The sequence below is a fragment of the Ailuropoda melanoleuca genome, chromosome 18 (genome assembly GCF_002007445.2).
Source record: "Ailuropoda melanoleuca isolate Jingjing chromosome 18, ASM200744v2, whole genome shotgun sequence".
In the NCBI taxonomy this organism is placed as follows: domain Eukaryota; kingdom Metazoa; phylum Chordata; class Mammalia; order Carnivora; family Ursidae; genus Ailuropoda; species Ailuropoda melanoleuca.
Genome location: NC_048235.1, coordinates 855287 through 874268, shown reverse-complemented (window position 1 = coordinate 874268; position 18982 = coordinate 855287). Strand labels below are relative to the sequence as shown.

The window sequence follows — 18982 nt, the reverse complement described above, 5'->3', positions numbered from 1 at the left end:
CTACCACGAACATCTAGAGATGGTCCTGAAGAGTGAGCCTTTCTCTAACTTTCCCAGGATTTTGGTTCCAGATGGGACCACTGGAATATTTGTCCTGCATAAACAAACTTCCATGAAGACACAGGAGGAACACGCAATGTTTTTAAACATGAATACATTCAAATAGTTGTTCTGGATTTCCTTTTAGGCATCCCGGAGAAGGTTTCCCCACTTCCTTCGCCCAGCTGCTAGGGATGCCTGAGCCATCCTTCTGCTCCTTAAGCTCCCAGACCCAGACACTGGCAGGACCCCCAATCAGTAAATGTGGTTCTGCACATTTGGATAATCTTTGCCATTCCACACACACACACACACACACACACATATTACACCTAAAGTCAATGTATTCTTAGATCAATGAGAAAAGCAAAATTCATGTCATCCTAAGAAACCCTCCATGTAGGTGACTTACCTACTGTTTCTTAACAAATTAAGCACAGTCTGATTCTTCCAGGATTCGAAGATCCCTTTTAGCTATTCTATGAAGTGGTCACATTGCCTTTATGGACTTTTCATGGCCCAAAATGCACACCTTATAATACTGGAATCAACCTGAGAAATACTGGAAGCGACACAAGAACCAGCCTGTGCGGCCACAGAGACTGACTAAAGCAGAGCAGACAGTCCTCTCCCGTCCTGCTTGTTCCGAGGCACATGCTGATGTATGGCCATGTAGTTCAAACCCACCTGCACTGCGCCTCCCCCTCTGCTCTGCCTGTGCACAGAACTGAATGTGTCTCTATTAAACCTGGTGGTTGACAGTGTCTCATCCATACAGTACTATTTTGAATTGTCTTATATTTATGCCTGGCCGTTTCCACATATCATTCATTTTTCTTGTGTCTTTCCATGTAGAATTCAACACTATGTTCTCTCAAAACAAGTCATTCATGCCAAAATTAGTAAACCAGACAGGATTTACTGAATATTTCAAGGGGGAAAGGAGGCCATGTTTCCATGTTTTTAGATCAAACTTCTGCACAGAGGCCAACTTAAAAATGTCAGCTGGCCCCAAAACCCGGTCTCTCCAAGTCATATTTTTCCTGTGGACAGGTGTAACCTAGATCCTCATCCCCTAGCCTCACTTCAAATGGCCTCCTGCCTCCTCGCCTCCCAGTGGCCTGGTCTCCCAGATTCAGGAGCTCAGGGCTTCCTGGTCCAGGATCTTCCTCTGGGGAGACTCACTCTCCTTAGCATTACAATAAGCAGATAAACAATCTAGAAACACGGAAGTGCATTTTCTAAGTTTGGGTAGGAAGAATTTTCACTAAAATCTCCTTTGCTTGAGGTCCTTCCTAGACATGTAAATGCATGTCTTTATTGATTTTCCCCGGGCCTCATCACCTTTTAGATGGCATCAATTATAAGGTTTTCCACTTCTAAGAAATTCACATATTGTATAAAAAGCTTATAAAATGCATAGTTTTTGCGAAGACAAATAAGCATAAAGTTTTGTTCATCATTCAGTTGTTATGTTTGAATTCACTGACTCGTAATGGCTTGTCAAATCTGATTCTTCAACTACCAAAACAGAATGGTTTTGAGAAATAGAAATATCCGTTGTCACTACATGAAACAGGAAAGACCGCCTCACTTAGACTTTGTAAGAGATTGCTATGAGCATTCGGATTTGTTATTATTATGGCTGTTGTTGTTGTTTTGTTGTTACACCTGCACTGAAAGAGAAGCCGTGAAGATCCGTGAATGGATCTACCATGTCTCTCCTTTCCATGCATGCTCGGAAAGCTCCTGAGACTGGCACCAGCCCCTCCCAGCACAATGCACTAGTCCCAGGGGACATCACTCGTTCTGCCCACTGCCTCTTCCTCCAGGCTAACCTCATCCTCTGTTTGCTTTCCACTTCGGTGATTTCAATCTTGTTTCACAGCAGCAGGAAACGTTTACTAAAAGACAGAGGATAATTACCACAGAGGATGGAATTTCTCTGCGGTGCGGCCCAAAACATCCGGGGGAAGGGCAGGAACCAGAGGGTGTGCTGAGAGCAGAAGTTGCTGCACACTTGGATTTTCTGCAGACCTTACGTGGACGGCTGATGTCTCAGTCTCCACTTGCTTCTGTCCCACTTTGTGTGAGCAGCTCACAGCTGCTCTTCTCCTTTTGGAAACTTCTTCCTCTAAAAACTGTCCTTTATAATTTCACGCAAATGTAGGTGATTTTCTTTTATTGTTATTTTCCTTAAAAAATGACAACAGAGAAGTTCTTGAAGGAAGGCTCGAAAGTGGCATGTGTACGAATGACCTTGAAGGTGTGTTCGTCCCCATCCATGGGACCCTGGAATGGCCGTGATACCCTGGACAAACACAAATGAGACCACTTCAATAAGAGTGGAGCCTTTGCCATGAAGAGTGGGGAGCTTTCCCTGTCATTCAGGACAAGTAGAAAAATGGCCATTGGACATGTTTCTCCATTTGGGTAAAAAAAATTCTTGAGAATTGAAGCCCTCCTGGGATATTTTTTATTCATTTCCTTTTCGCTCTCATGCTACTTGTTCAACTGTAACAAAATACTCAGTTATAGAAATGCAACAAATAGGAGTTCTAATCAATTTGTCATTATATTATACTGCATTCTGTTTTTAGTTATAAAAAGCCATTCTGATGTATCATTGTTTCACCTATAGTTATTAATATATAATTTTATTAACTTCGCTTTCTGATAGAAAATACTTCCACCCTGAATTCAAGCATAGTTTTGCCAGAGTCATCGTCTGCCTTCCACGCTCATAGAATTGCTCACCTAGCAGCAGTCACCCAAATGCTGTCTGTCATTATTCAGGTTCAATCCCAAACATGATGCCAGCCTGTTAGGAAAAGCCATGTGAAGACAGAGGAGTGTTTTAAAGAAAATGAGTTATAAGCACATTCTCTCAGAAGGCTGCACCATTGAACGGGGACACGCACAGTCTAAAAGAGAGAGAGGATCCTGGCGTTGATAGAGACAAACTGACTTTTAACTGCACAGAACAAAAACAGAATAGCGCATTTTCAAGTGCATGCCAGGGGATCTATCTCTCAAAGAGTTGGTTTGACGCAATGGACGTCATTGCCGATTGAAGTATTTTTGAAACTTGATCCCTGCCCCTTTTAATACACAGAAGAATCTCTTACAGAGGGAGAATTCCAATAAACAAGCTAAATAGATACCTCACCCTACCCTGGAGCGAGGTGCACCTGCCCATGCCTACCACCCAAAGACCATCAGGACATACCTGTCATCAGACAAGCTTGGGTTTTTATCAGCCGCCTCAGTGAAGACCACACACCATGGAGACCCTGGGGATGTCTCAGAAAGAAAGCTCCAGGAGGGGCTGGTTATAGGATTGAGTTTTGTGTGAGGTGATTTGGAACAGGATTAAAGGCAGTGTGATTTTGCTTTGGATTGGGTACTGGCAAGGGAGCCCTATGGTGTGGGGCATCTTGACTTTTATCAGCAGGTAGAAGGAACATCCATGTTGTTGCAAATGGCAGAAATCCTTTCTTTTTTAAGGCTAAATAATATGTCATTGCATGGATATAACACATTTTCTCTACCCATTCATTCATCGATGGACACCGAGATTGTTTCCATGGCTTGGCTACTGGGACTAATGCTGCAGTGAATATGGTGGGGAGAGAGATCTCTTTGAAATGCTGATTTCGATTTTTTGGGGGATATGTACCCAGAAGTGAGATTGCTGGATCATATGGGAGTTCTATTTTTGATTCTGTTATTTCATCACAATAACCATATTATCCTCACTAGACTCTAAGGTCTTTGAGGATAAGTACAAGTTCTTAGTCACCTCTTTATCATGAGCACAGTGGTTTGGGTGCTTAATTAATTTTAATTGCCTGAATATCACTCAGTTCTCATAAGGCACTAATGCTCCTTATGCCACATTTTCCTCATCTGAAATGAGAATATAAGGCAGTCCTCGGGGTTGGTAAGAGGATGAAATGCAGATGGGAAAGTGCTTCGCAAATCATTCCTTCTAGACATTGCGGAAGGCGTTAGTAATTCCTATATTAACATAAACTCTCTCTGGACTCATCTTAACTCTATTTCCAAGGAAATATTTTGGCTTCCCGATAAAGATACAGATGGCTGTGTTGTGTGGTTTGCTTCTAGCTGTTCCTCGAACCAGCGATACCCAGTGCAGCTCTATCCCCGAGCCCAGATACGGAAGGAGAATCGGCTCGGAGTTTTCAGCGGGTTCGATTGTCCGATTCGAGTGTAACCCAGGATACCTCCTGCAGGGTTCCACTGCTATCCGCTGTCAGTCCGTGCCTAATGCTTTAGCTCAGTGGAATGACACGATCCCGAGCTGCATAGGTAAGCGTGTGTCCAGAAGGTGCGATACCTCGTGCGAGGCTGTCAATCCCAGGCTCACTGCTGGTTGAAGAGCTGCTTTCCAATGCTTGTGTCCAGTCTCCACCACCTGGCCATACTCGAGACCTATCTAAAGAGCAATGCATTTTATCTGATGTAATTGCATAGCAGCTAAACCCTAAAGATTACTGTGTTGCATGAAACAACTCATTAGATTAACAAGAATGAAACATGTTTTCTTTCTCAATACTTATTAAGTATGACATTAACTCTACAGCCATGGGTATATAACATAATTTCATTTTGGAGAAGAATCATTATAATATTAATTTGCTATGCTGTGTAATGTATTTTTTAATAAATGTGTGCTGATGAAAGTTTAAAAAGTAGTAGGTTAATGCAGCCCGAATAACAATGACATTGTTAGTTAGAGTGTATTTGCTTCATTGTGTGTAAGAATGTCTAGTGCAATCATGATTAGCTCTTGAATTCATTTGCACATTTTCAGCATCTCTTCTTCTCTCTGGATTTGCTCAAAAGTCCCATTAATACCCTTTGGAGTTGCATGTCTGCATATAGGAGACAATACTTTGCAAAGCTCCTTAAACGTACGGATAAAATTATTCTAAACAGAATTCACTTCAAAGATGCCACTGTTGGGTACAGTCCCTCATTAGAGAGCTCAAAGAGATTTACTTTTAGACAACAGATCTATAACTTGGTACTACGGTAGATAATAATCAATGATCCTATGAGTTTGTAAGAGAACAGACTGAACTTGACCCGGCTATGAGTGCCATTTAAAGGACCATACTCTATGTAAAATGTCTCTTAATATCTGATCACACAGCAAAGAACTGCTAAGCACCAAATTAGCGCTGTCCTTCGCTGTACTTTATTTTTATGAGATCTGATTTTGTCCTTTAGTTCCCTGCAGCGGCAATTTCACTCAGCGCAGAGGTACAATTTTATCCCCTGGCTACCCAGAACCGTATGGTAACAACTTAAACTGTATCTGGAAAATCATAGTTACAGAGGGATCAGGAATTCAGGTAAGCCCCTCAAGCCATGCACAGGGCTTGGCCAGGTCTGTGCTTACTTCCTGTGTTTGTTTTCTGTCTTGCATTGGTTATTTTATTTTATTTTATTTCTGCATTGGTAATTTAATTTAATTTATTTATTTTGCATTGGTTTATTTTATTTTATTTTTGCATTGGTGTTTTGTTTATTTATTTATTTTACATTGGTTATTTTAAACACTTAAACCTTAACCTGTTTCCCTTTTCTTACTGCTGTTGCAAGGTGTTTCTAATCACATTTCTCTATTTGGAATAGCAATAATAGATTTTTAGGATAAAAGCTGTCAAAAGTACCATTTGTAGAAATTTTCAAATGTCTTTTCATGGTTTATTCTCCTTGATTTCACGCTTCTTTTGTGTCTATATTAAGTTACATGGGAAACCCCATATGATCAGGCTAATTTCTTTAAAGCAAAAACCCATATTAACTGAACACTGTTGTTTGCTAGATTCAAGTGATCAGTTTTGCCACCGAGCAGAACTGGGACTCTCTGGAGATTTACGATGGTGGTGACATGACCGCACCCAGGCTGGGAAGTTTCTCAGGTAAGAAGACACCAGCTCCCTAGTCTTTCTTTGTGAGCCAGAATCATCAAACACTATCAAACCACCACCAACAACAAAACGTTCGATGTCGACATTTTCCTACAAAACTCCTGTACGTCTGTAATAGCTTGGCTAGTGTTAAAGTCTTAGCGCAAGCCCATCACAGAACAGGTGAGCCGAGAGACAGCTCTGTTCCCTGGGAGCCGCAGGGCTGCTACCAGATGAGAAGGTAGCCCAGCCTTTGCAGGTGACAGGCTGAGGCCCAGGAACAAGGGACCCAGTGGGAGTAATGGGAGGTGGGGGTGAAGGAGAGAGTCGGTCACAGTTCTCAGGTCCTGAGAAGAGACGTCCTAAGATCAGGCGATCCAGAAAAACGGCACTCTGCATTCTGGAGCATTTAGACCTGAGACTTGCAGTGCTCTGACCCACCAGCATTGCAGAAAATCTGGACCCTTTGCTGCAGATGGAAACTCACTCATGTGCCACCAGACGTGAACCGTAGCCAGAGGAAAAGAACCCTTCCACGCTCTTTCTTCCACCTGCAACTTGCACAAACAGGGCTTCCAAACTGGCCTGCGCAGCTCCCTCCTTGCCTTTGCCATAAGCAGTGCAATCCAGCTCTGTCTTCCTTTCTTTCATCCTGGCATGTTATCCTGCCTCTTCCTCTCTCTTTTTTTTAATAATAATTTTTTTATTATGTTATGTAAGTCGCCGTACAGTACATCCTTAGTTTTTGATGTAGTGGTCCATGATTCATTAGTTGCGGATAACACCCAATGCTCCATGCAATACGTGCCCTCCTTAATACCCATCACTGGCCTATCCCATTCCCCCACCCCCCTCTCCTCTGAAGCCCTCAGTTTGTTTCCCAGAGCCCATAGTCTGGCAGATTTTAAATAGAAGCCCTCAGTTTGTGCCTCTTCCTCTCTGTAGGGCATGAATGCATCCACATTCCCAACTCCGTAGCCGTAAACAACATCAGCGTCATCCCCTTCACCAACATCATCCTCAGTAACTGTCCCTGAGCCCTGGGGGGCCGGGCTAACAGTCCCACACAGCACTCTGCACTCAGTGCTATTGCTGCCCTTGTGTTACAAGTGACGAACAAAGATGTGCACGTTTCAGAATCGTCCAGAATTGCACAGAAAAATACTAGCTTTTCTAGGAGTATCCCGCACCCCACAGATCAGTCCTTTTGTTGCACTGGCCTGGACCATGTCACCGGCTCATCTGCGCCCCGTGTCTATGCATCTCTATCCTGCGGCTGCTCAGCAGGTGAGAAACGCAGGATGGATGGCGGGCCTGCCCTTTGCCACGCCTGCAGCTTTGACTTAATCACACTCCTCTTAGAGGACTCCAGAGATCTTGCCTCTGCATAGCAGCAAATAGAAACACATTTTTTATGGGGCCATTTAAAGTTAGTGCAATAAAATGCCAGTCTAATGTGTAATTTTTCACACTCCATCTAATGTTTGTCTGTCTTGGTATTATTTATTTTTGGGGACTCTCATCTCCCACCGCCCGCTCCGGTCCTGCAGTCTTCATCTCAAACACTGTCTCCACCGTGAACACTCGCTTACTCCCCTCCCCACACAGCCCTTGTCACAGTTCAGCTTAGTATGTGATTGCTTTAAGTGGCTGCTCTATATATCAAGGACCCTATTTGTTCTTAGGAATAAAAAAGAAAGTCTCTGACGTTAAAAATAGCAACAGCAACAACACAATTTAAAATCCGTATGCAGACAGCAAAGCACAATAATAATTATAATAAAATATATTTAAACAATCTATAAAAATAATAATAATGTAAACTAATAATACCTATAACTTTTGGCAAATATGCCGCACTCCAGGTAGGTGTTAAAGGAGGTCAAAAGTATTATTTTTCTAGGATTTGATAGAAAAATTAATATATATATATATATATATATATATAACTTAACTGATATTATAACATATATGGGAAAAAGTAACAGATTGGCAAAATATAGGCAGATAAATCAAAGGGAGAAGAAATGCCCCAGGCAATGGAACCATGTGGTTCAAAGGCTGCACCTGTTACACAGATGACCCTTGAACAATGTGGGTTTGAACCACACGGGTCCACTTATACATGGATGTTTTCCAATAAATAGAACCCAGCACCCTAAATGTATTTTCTTTTCCTTATACTTTTCTCAAATAAAACTTGCTTACAAAGTATGTGCTTTACCATTTTTTATCTGAAGTTCAAATTTCATTGTTCAGATATAGTTTTATTTATTTATCAATTAATTTACGTCAGCCTGTATTAAACCTGTATTAAACCTGCTGTTGAGTAATGAACTTAGCTTCAGATGTGTGATTTTATTTTAGTTAATATTAGGAATAGGTTGACTTTTCAAAGAGAAGGGTGTAATGTTGAGCTAATTTTTCCACCTGGTTTTCCCAGGCACGAGGGTGTTACTGAACATGTTTACACACAAACATACCATTACTGACAAAGAACAGCACACGGAAGACAGTTGCATGATTGATTGACCAACGTTAGCAGGAATGACTTATTAAAAAACAGTAAAAGTAATAATAATAAAAGAAGGAAACACATTGCCTACATATGTGATGACGAATAAAGACAGCCATCTTTCTTATTTGAGTTTTTGGAATTAGCCAGAAGAAAAAATATTTTTTTTCTTTTTTTTTTCTGTTATTTCATGTGTACAAATTTAAATTTATTAAGTCAATCGGTAGAATTGTAACTATAGAAATCAAGATGGATTTCTAAGTCAAAACTGGGTTCATTTTAATAGTAAACGATGTCTCTAGATAAATGTATCTTAGCTATATTTTTAATTTTTTAAAGTTTTTGTTTAACTTTCAGTTAGGTAACATACAGTGTAATGTTAGTTTCGGGTGTACAATTTAGTGATTCAACACTTCCATACAATTCCCGGGGCTCATCACAAGTGCATGGTTTTCCAATTTCCGATGCCAGTCCCAAACTCAATGTCCCTAGGCTGCTCACGCTTTGACCACCTAACAAACGATTGGGGAGTTATCCTAGTTTGAATAATTCTCTAGTGTAATGCACAGAACATGAGGAAGCAATATTCTTATGAATACAGTGTATTATAAAGTAATCAGATCAGGAGCAGCCAAATGAAGTGACACATAGAACATCGTCTGGGAAGTTGTCGAACATGAGGCTTCCGTGTCCTCACACGTGTCACTTTCTAGGAACACGTGTATCACCAGCCAAGAAGCTCGCCTGAGCTTTGCCGTCCAGAGTTTTCACTGGGTTTTCATAATGTCGGCGTGATTAATTCAGCCACTTGCTACAAGGTTGAGCTCAATCTTCAGCTCCTTCCCCTCTCAAAGGTTGGGAGGTCAGGCTGATACCATCCGGCTCTAAACCCCAAGCCTCTAAGTACACAGTTGACCTTCCCACAGCCACCACCATGACTTATGATCAACATAATCACAGTCATAGTTACCGTAAACTCAGGTGTGGTTTAAGGAGTCCATCATGAGTAACAAGGATGTTCCTATTGCTCCAAATAGTCCAAGGGTTAAGAGATGACTCTCTAAATCCCAGGAGCAAAGAGCAAATGAATCCTTCTTGACTCACAGCCCCGTATTATCAGTGGGAGCAGAGCATACACCACCATTTTGATTCTTTAGATTCCTGAGATGTCACATATATGAGGAATTAAAAAAAACTACTTAGTAAAATCTTAAAAGAATATAGATGATGTGCAAGTTTGATAACATTGTTCTCTGTTTGCATAATATTTGATTTTGATCATAATGTTTTATGATACAAGTTGGCTAAGTGGTTATTTATATTAGGAATGATGACATAGAGGTATCTGAGACTAAAACATCTCTAAGATAATCATAAATGTGTAGCCTGTGTTCTTTTCCACAATGGAAATAAGGTACTTCATGTATCAAGGTTTGGATTAAGAAATTCCTCTGATAAAAATAATTATGGAATTTGCTATTTGTTGCTATCAACTTTCTGAGCAAAAATGCAAAGATGTGAACTTTTAAGAAAACTAATACTAAATTAAATAAAAACATTGGTGAGCAAGTAATGTGATCAAGGAAAATGTCATTAATAAATAACATGTGAAGATATAAATCTAATTTAAAATAATCTAATTTGATCTAACAACATGATAAGTTGTTTCATAGACTATCTTCTACCAAATTAAGAGTGGCTGACAGTATGCTTTCCCATGCACTTAAGTTGAATTTCTTTATACTTAAAATAGATTTCATTAAAAAACGGACAGTGTTGTTCCATATACGAATCAATTATAATAATAAAATATTGCAAACATACTTTTTTCTGAAGTTAAACAGACCACTTACATTTTGTAGTTTAATAGTCAAAGGTTTGTCTGTTTTCTGAAGATGTTTGATGTGTGGGTGCTTTGCAGTGTTTCTAAGACGTTTCCACCCCCGAGACAATATCGTGTTTCTGTGAGTGAGCCTAGTCAACCACATCGTCCTCCTTGGGGCTGTTTTGTGCCTTTGCTACATACACAGACTATGGGGAAAATCACGAGCGAGAGCCACGTTCACAAATGTGGCATTTTTTACAGTTGTAGCCATTGTGAATATCAAGGGTATGTTCAATTGAAAAAATAATTCCTGATTCATGTATATGCCCCATTGAAAAAATAATCCAGAAAATTCCTAAGTCATACTCCACATATTCGTTTAGTACTCCCCATAGTTCCCTCTTACTTGTAGTTGTGCTTTTCCATGGTCTCAATTACCCACAAACAACCATAGTCTGGAAGCAGATGGTCCTCCTTCTGACACATTGTCTGAAGGTCAGTGGGAGCCTAACATTATATCACGTGCCTCGGTCACTCACCTCCCTTCATCCAGTCCCATAGGCATTTTATCATCTCACACTATCACAAGAAGGGTGGGGACAAGACAGTAACATATTTGGAGAGAGAGAGACCACATTCATATTACTTTTATTATGGTACCTCTTAGAAATACTCTATTGTATTATTAGTTGTTGTTCAACTCTTACTGTGCCTAATTTATACATTACACTTTATCATGGGTGTGTGTGTATAAGGAAATACACACAGCATTTATAGGGTTTGGTATATCTGTGGTTTCAAGCATTCACCGGGGGGTCTTAGAATATATCCCCTGTGGGTAAAGGGGGACAACTGCATAATATTTTATGTAATACAGCGACAACAGAGAAGGGAGTGTTTTAAATTCTGTACCTCTCACGTAGTTCTATATGGAACCTTCTGGTTTCTCTGTTATTTTACTTACCCTTGCCCAAGGGAAGAGCAATGGCTTTTCTGATGGCAAGAGCCTCTCATTCTTGGGGTTGAGAACCTAATGGGCCCCCTGCTGCAGAAAGGAGTGCCATTAAAATCATCGGTGCTAGTCTTTTTTGACTCATTTCCCTCCTCATGGACCAGCAAGGCCTATCTGTCTCTTTCCTTCTTTGCTTTTTGGCTGAGACCAAGTATCTGAGGGGTCTTCCATCTTTGCCCCTGCAAGTTTTGGGGTAAATTATCTTGGGTTCTGGTTTCTAGCCCTTTGTGTCTCTCCATCTCTCTCTTTCTACATACATGCTGCATTGTGTAAGTCCCAAGGCAAACCTTGGCCTTGACCTTCATACTTAACCAACACTGGTTCTCAGAAGCCCAGCTCCCTTTTCTTTGGAGGGTTATGTGGCATATGTGCAGATTTAATAAGCAGAGATTCGTTTTACTTCTAGCCATGGATTTTCTCTTTATTCACTAGCAGACAGACTCCTGAGGCTATGAAGGGTGAATGGTTTCATACCCCGTGGACACAGCACGGTGTCTTCATAGTTGAAGTTAATTTTGTGAGGGATGGCATGAATTTTAAGATTCCATTTTGATGGCCATTCTTTACCCATATGCTTGTTGGATGTGTTTGGGATAGTCAGGGACCACACAAAGAGTGGCCAAGCAAACTGGTAGCTGGTAATTTTGGAAGACTGGGGGCATACATGGGGGCTGAGGACATAAGTCCTATTGAGAATCATGCGAACCAGGTTTCTCAGTGTTTGAGGAAGAGTTAGAAAAATGGAAATGAGGAAAGCTAATTGGATTTGAATTAGAAGTGCCAGTGCAAAGTTGTGGTTTTAATATGTATAGATGAAAAAAAATGTGTGTGTGTGTGTGCGCATATTTCTTACCTCCGTCTTTTGACAGATATAAAACAACACCCCAGCAGAAATGAACCCCTTTTGTACCCAATCTGAGCTTCTAAATATCTATGTAATACCATTTTTTCCATAGAAAAACCAGTGTTCTTAGAGAAACGAAGACTCATTTCTCAAGGCTCTGGTAGGAAGAAAAAAAAATACACAATGAACCACTCTGTATAAAATAGAAATCTTTGAATCCATCCAGGTATAAGAGGATACATGCATAAATGAAATGAATGAAAAAGCGATTTCCCTTGCAGAATGCAAACTAATAAATCTAGAAGGAAGGTGGAATTAGAGAATCATCATTTGGCAACTGTTACAATAATAAACGATTCAGGCTGGAACGTCGATGGCTGCTAAAACTGATGGGGAGAATTCCAACGTGAAACAGCCCGTTCTCAATCTCCGTGTTTCTCCCCACCTGATCCGTATTCATCAAAAGCAGGAAAGTAGTAACTTTGGGGGGAGGAGCCTGGCAGATGCCACCTTTTCTGAGCATTAATGTGAAGGTCGCCAATAACGCGACAAGGTATGCACTTGATGAACTGATAACTTGCTGTCTAAACAGACAAACCAAAGAGCTCGATTTGTTGTGAGGTTGCAGTCGCGGTGGTGTAAACATTCCCGCTTTGGCTGATTTAACAGCCAACTTGATGCCACTGTATGCAGGGTTGGGAGGACGTGCCCTGAATCAGCCTCTGTAGTCTGAACAAGCCAGCTCGCTCACACCCCCAAGAGCAAGCGTGGAGCCAATGGGACAATCCAGCAGGAATGCAGCATCACCTTTTGAGATTCTAGCCAAAAGTGCATGCACGGGCTGAATATAATCGCGAAGACTGTCAAACTCAAGTTGAAAAATATTCCACACAAAGAAAAGTGCTTGTATTTTTCAAAAGTATCAAGTTGAGGAAGGCATCGGAAAGACTAAGAAACCCTTCCTGATGGAGGAAAATGAAGAGAACCGAAGACTGAATGCGTTGAGTGATCACAGACAGAATTCTTCGCTGTGAGAGCCATTAGTGGAGATCCTCGGAAATCAAATGAGATCTGTGTGTTGCAGTTATGCGTCATAAACTGTGGCAGCTATGTCAGTTTTTTGGAATTTGCAATGTTGTGTTGTAAGGAACGCATGCTGAATTTTTACAAGAAATGGGCCGTCATATTTGCAACCTGCTCATAAATGGTTTAGGATAAAATAATTTTACATATGCACACATATGAATTAGAGGTAGAGATAGACACAATTATTGCGTAATGTGTAGAGAGAGAGTATGTGGGAGCTTTTGTACTATTTTTGCGCCTTTTTAAAGGTAGAAATTATTTGAAATGTTTTAACAGAGGAGATTTTTCAAAACTTTTTATGGAAAAAATGACAAATCAGCCATAAAATTTGGGTATTTTAAAAAACGTAATCAGCATTTAAACTTTTTCTGTTTCTATGGTACTTTTAAAAATATCTATAAAATAATATTGAACCCATTTTGAAAGCTAATGGTTGAGCACAAACAAGCATGAGAAGTTGTTAGAGGTACATAATTCAGGAAAAACAATCGACTGACTTCTTGAATACATTCAAGTTTTTTAGATTTTTTATTTCTGTTTGAACAGCCTGTGTATGTAGGGCTTATGTTGTAAGCCATCTAAAATTATTTGGTTATAAATTATAAATGAATAGAATAGATCAAAATTCATACCAATTTGTAGCTGACAATCAGTATTAAGGGGAAGTAAATATCTGTGCTGATGGTAGGATTCGAAGGGGCAACAATATCCTTTCTGTTTTCTTTGTTAAGTGTTGCTCTATCTAGGTCACAGTAAAACAATGTGATCAAAAATATACTGCCTGTGGCAACACTTTAAAAAAAGTCTCCCAGCTGTGTTTTGTGTCTTCTGCTGGCCCACTGCAAGAGGAGCCCCAGGGGCGGCTCACCACGGGGCAGGTGCGACATGCCCTCTCTCCAGCTGGGGCCAGGTGTTCCCTGCACAGCATGTTCCCAGGCCTCTCCAGCTAATTGGCACCTGTGTGTGTTGTGTGTCACCTGAGGCGTCAAGATTCAGCAGCTTCTGCAGAAGAGCAAGTGATTATCTCTCATGATAGAGGTACAAATAGGACGTCCTTCATGAATTGCTGAAATTAGCAATAACGTTTAGAAGGAACGTGATTCGCAAAGCATTGTCCCATACACGATCATGAATTACTCACAGGTATGGGGCTTAATATCTTCTTCACTTTCTAGAATTGGAACATGTTAAAATGTTTTCAGTGACAGAGCTAATCTGTATCAGAGTCAGGGGTGGACGTGGGTTTTCTGACCCCACTGTAACCCGGTCCACTGAAGATGAACAGACAAAAAAAGTCTGACAATGTGCAGTGGATCCCCATATGTGCAGACGTGAGGAACGGAGGCTGTGAAACAGATTTTCAAAAGTGTAAGTTAGGGTCTCATCTTCCAAAGAGCGCCATGGAACCGGGCATGTAGGGCTGTAGAGAGTATTGTCCTACGTGTGCATTCAGAGAAAAGCTGTGTCACTACAGACGCGAGTGGCCAGGATGCTGTTTATGGAGGACATGGTAGCTGTGTTGTTGTCTAGTCTTTGGTAGAAGATTGATGGGTGGGAAGCGAGGAAGGGCAGTGCTGCATTAAAAGAGTTTTAATTAATGGAACAGAGTAATGCAACGGAAAGTCGTTGATTACCCAGAATTACAGGTAAAGCCAGGCAACGAGTAATGCAGATGCTGTCATGAGAGCGGATTCGGTTAGATGAGTTAGCTCTGTTGTGACATTATCCGTCCTGCAAACATCATCTAAATCTACAATTGTGCTTGTGTGGACAGAACGTATCCTAAAACCCTTGTGTGTTGAGCGCTGAGTAAGGTATGGGATTGTTGAGTCACTATCTTGTACACCTGAAACTAGTGTAACACTGTGTGTTAACTACACAGGCATCGAAAATTTAGAAAGTTGGAGAACCGCTGAAAATTTTTTTAATTACAAAAATAATACCAGAGTGAGAAGACAGCAAACATCATACACAAGGAACAAAAGTGGGTAAAAATTGGTGTTTTTGGTGAATGTCTCTTGAGTTGGGCCAACTAGTGGGTGCAGTGGACTTTCCCTGCACTTCCTGGCCTCCTCCCTCCTCCTCCTAAGTTCCTGTCAGAGACCCTGTGCTTGCCCTCTTTGGGGGGAGGGAAGCCAGTGTTCCTCAAAAAAATTATTTCTCCTTTTGGAAATAGTCTAGGGTACTCTCGGTGCAACATCCCCTATCTGTACTCTGTTAGTTACTAGGTAGTTTCACCAATAGTCTCTCTTTACACATTTGTGCTAACCAGCAGGGATAGGCTTACAGTTTAAAAACAATTTATGTGTCTGCCTGTCTGTCTCAAACCAAGGTCAAACAACACCAGAGTTAAACCTTCAGACATCTGCTAAGTGTTTATCGTTCAACACACCATTGCAGTGTTCTTAGAGTGAATTGTGCACTCGTGCTTCAGGCCTGAAAAGACTTCACCTCTCAGAGCCAGACTCTCTTGACAGGCAGGAAGGTGCTTTGGGGCATAGACCCCACATCTGTCAGGGACTCCAACTTCCAGCAGAATTTACCCACCCACGTGCATGGGTATACACAGTCAACAAGGAGTGTGCACAGTATTTTTCTTTCCATTTCTCACTCTCCTCCTTCCAGCACAGTCCAGTAATGGTTTGGATATTGATTGACTAAAGATGCCATGGCGCATGCTCTGTCTGAGGGTGAACCTTTGTAAATCCAGTGAAAGTCTCTTGATGCTAATCCAAGGTCAACAAAAAGTCCTTAATGTATTTGCAGAATGGAGTCAACACACTCATTTGCATTTATGACAGGCTGTTTTATCGGGGTGTTATTTCTGCCTCCCTCCACTGGTATTCCCGACTTCATGCCAGGAGAGATCCTGGTCTTGCACTTGGCTTGGCCTCAGGCAGAACATGCCTACCACTGTTGAAGCCCCTCCTGGCTCCGGACTTGCAGAAACCGCAGCTGCTGAAAGTAGAGAGGATGGCAAGGCTCAGGGTTGAAACAGCTGACATGACCAGAAGGAAGGTGAGAAGCTCTAGAGGCCTGGAAGTTTTCCGCAGACTCATATCATGGTGGAATCGTTCCCAGGGCTGCAAAGAAGCAGCAGGATGGTGGGGCATGGGGGCCTGATGAACTGAGAAAGGCAGAAAGCAGCCTGCCAAAGGTGAGCACTGGACCTTAGAGCTGCTGGAATCCAAGGGACCATGTGAGCTTGGGGATGAGCAGATGTGACGTGAAGAACAGAAGGCCTGAATGTTGGGGCTGTTTACTCCCTTTGAGCAGGGAAGGGATCCCCAGTCAAGATAGGGACTGAATTTCCCCAGCTCTACAGGATGAGCCCTCAGAGCACGATGAAGTAGCTTTAAAATGTCAATGAAGGGGCGCCTGGGTGGCACAGCGGTTAAGCGTCTGCCTTCGGCTCAGGGCGTGATCCCGGCGTTATGGGATCAAGCCCCACATCAGGCTCCTCTGCTATGAGCCTGCTTCTTCCTCTCCCACTCCCCCTGCTTGTGTTCCCTCTCTCGCTGGCTGTCTCTATCTCTGTCAAATAAAATAAAATCTTTAAAAAATAAAAAAAAAAAATGTCAATGAAAGATGTGTCTTTCAGCCATGTCCGGAAATGAAATGTATAAGCATTACTCGTTTGTGAGAAGACGGTTTTGTGTGCAGAATGTGGACTGTGTGGGAAGAAGGCAGATGAGGGTTTGGGAGGTCAGCTGATGCTCATTTCATCAGCCCAGGCAAGAGCCGAGAGCAACGGCAGCTGTGGGCTTCAGTGCAGATGCTTGACGGAAGCTTCCGTGGCTCCCTGGCTCATGTGATGGGCCGCTCTGCTTCTCGTCTGCAGGTACTGAATGAAGTGCAGACCTTGAGGCTCTGTGTTGATCAGGGGAAGCTCCGCTTGGCATGTAGCCAGGAGATAACTGGTATGTCTGGTGAGGCGTGTGATAGGTGTATCAAGCTGGTGAAGACGTGTTTACTGCGTGAGTAAGAGAGTGACTTAGTGTGAGAAGGGAGGGGAGATTGTTGAAGGAGTAGGAATAAGTAGGAATAATTACTGGATTGCGTTAGTTCTATTTTTAATTTTTGAGGAACCTCCATACTCTTTTCCAGAGTGGCTGCACCAGCTTGCATTCCCACCAAGAGTGTAGGAGGGCTCCCCTTTCTCCATATCCTCTACAACCTGTGTTTATGGCAGCATTGTTTACAACAGCCGAGATATGGAAGCAAACTAAGTATAGGAAGGAGATTTATATATATATATATTATATATATATATATAAAATATATAATATATATATAGGAATATTATTCAGCCACAAGAAAAAATGAAATTTTGCTATTTGCAACAACATGGCTGGAACTAGTGGGTATTATGCTACATGAAATAAGTCAGTCAGAGAAAGACAAATACTATATAATTTCAGTCATGTGTGTAATTTAAGAAACAAAACAGATGAACAAATTTAAAAAGAGAGAGAGACAAAGAAAAAACAGCCTGTTAACTCTAGAGAACACTCTGGAGGTCACCAGAGGGGAGGTGGGTGGGGGGATGGGAAATAGATGATGGGGATTAAGAGCACACTTGTGAGGAGCACTGAGTAATGCATAGAAGTATTGAATCATTATATTGTACGCCTGAAACGAATAAAACACTGTATGTTAATTATAATTGAATATAAAAAAGAAGGTAAAATGGATCAGAAGAGAAGGGAAGGAGCATCTCAGGCTAAAACTATGGCACACCTAAATAGGAAACATGAGTTAGGAAAAAGAGGGCAGCAAGAGGCTGGAAATACAGGCAATGGTTAGATCATGCAAGGTCTTTAGGCCAAATCAAGGAGGCTGAAATTCCATCCTAAGATGGTCAAGAATCCGTGTAAGTTTTAGTAGGAAATAATCACAAATTCATTTAAAAAAACAAAAAACCAAAACAGAAAAAATTTCTTCCAACTCCCGAATAGAGAATGAACTGTTTGAAGGCAATAGTAGATTCAGAAAACAGGTCGAGAGAGGGTTGCCCTCCTCGAGCTCACAGGTACTGGTGGCTGGCACTGGGGTGATGGTGGTGAAGGGACCGGGAGAGCCTGGCTAGGTGGGGCCCGTTGGCAGGTGGCAGAGCAATGTGAGGTCACAGAGAGAAGGGAGCCTCTGATGGGGGTCAGGAGGGGATGCCAAGAGTGTTGACTGACACAGGGAACGCAGGAGGCTGGCCAGGGTTTACAGGCTTGGATTATGAGTTAGGCTTTGCCCACGTCGTCTTCAAATGGCCTTCAGACACCTGGTGACGTGAGGCCAGCTGGACTCTGTACCGGAAGCCTTGACTCGAAGCTGGTGGAGGGCACTGGGATCACTGAAGTGGAGAGAGAGGGATGATGGACAATTCTACCTTTCCGATAATGTTCATCTGTCTTGGATAATTATGAATTCATCTCCTTATTCTTCTATTTAAAATAATCTTTCTTTACACAATAGGGTTATTTTCAGCATAACTTGCTCTAGTAATTTGCTCGCACCTTGATGAGCTGGACACAACAGGTGTTTTCTTGACTCTCGTGAGTGCTAAGTACGCACTAGAGAGAGCGAGCCCTTGTGGGGAGCAGCGAGCATGTGTGCTAGCAGAAAACGGGATTTAAAGTTGCTTATCATTTCACATATGTAATAGCTCCTACCAGAATACTTTAAACTTCTGATTGGTGGACATTTTTCTCTTCCTCAGCCCCCT

General features: G+C 41.8%; 1 protein-coding gene across 1 annotated transcript in view; it reads left to right on the top strand.

Moving 5' to 3' along the window:
* CSMD1 (CUB and Sushi multiple domains 1) overlaps positions 1–18982 on the top strand; it is a 1986149-nt gene that overhangs the window by 1737160 nt on the left and 230007 nt on the right. The window contains exons 35-37 of the mRNA XM_034647758.1: positions 4168–4371; positions 5296–5420; positions 5897–5993. Coding sequence (XP_034503649.1) covers positions 4168–4371; positions 5296–5420; positions 5897–5993 — 426 coding nt within the window. The remainder of the gene's footprint in view (positions 1–4167; positions 4372–5295; positions 5421–5896; positions 5994–18982) is intronic.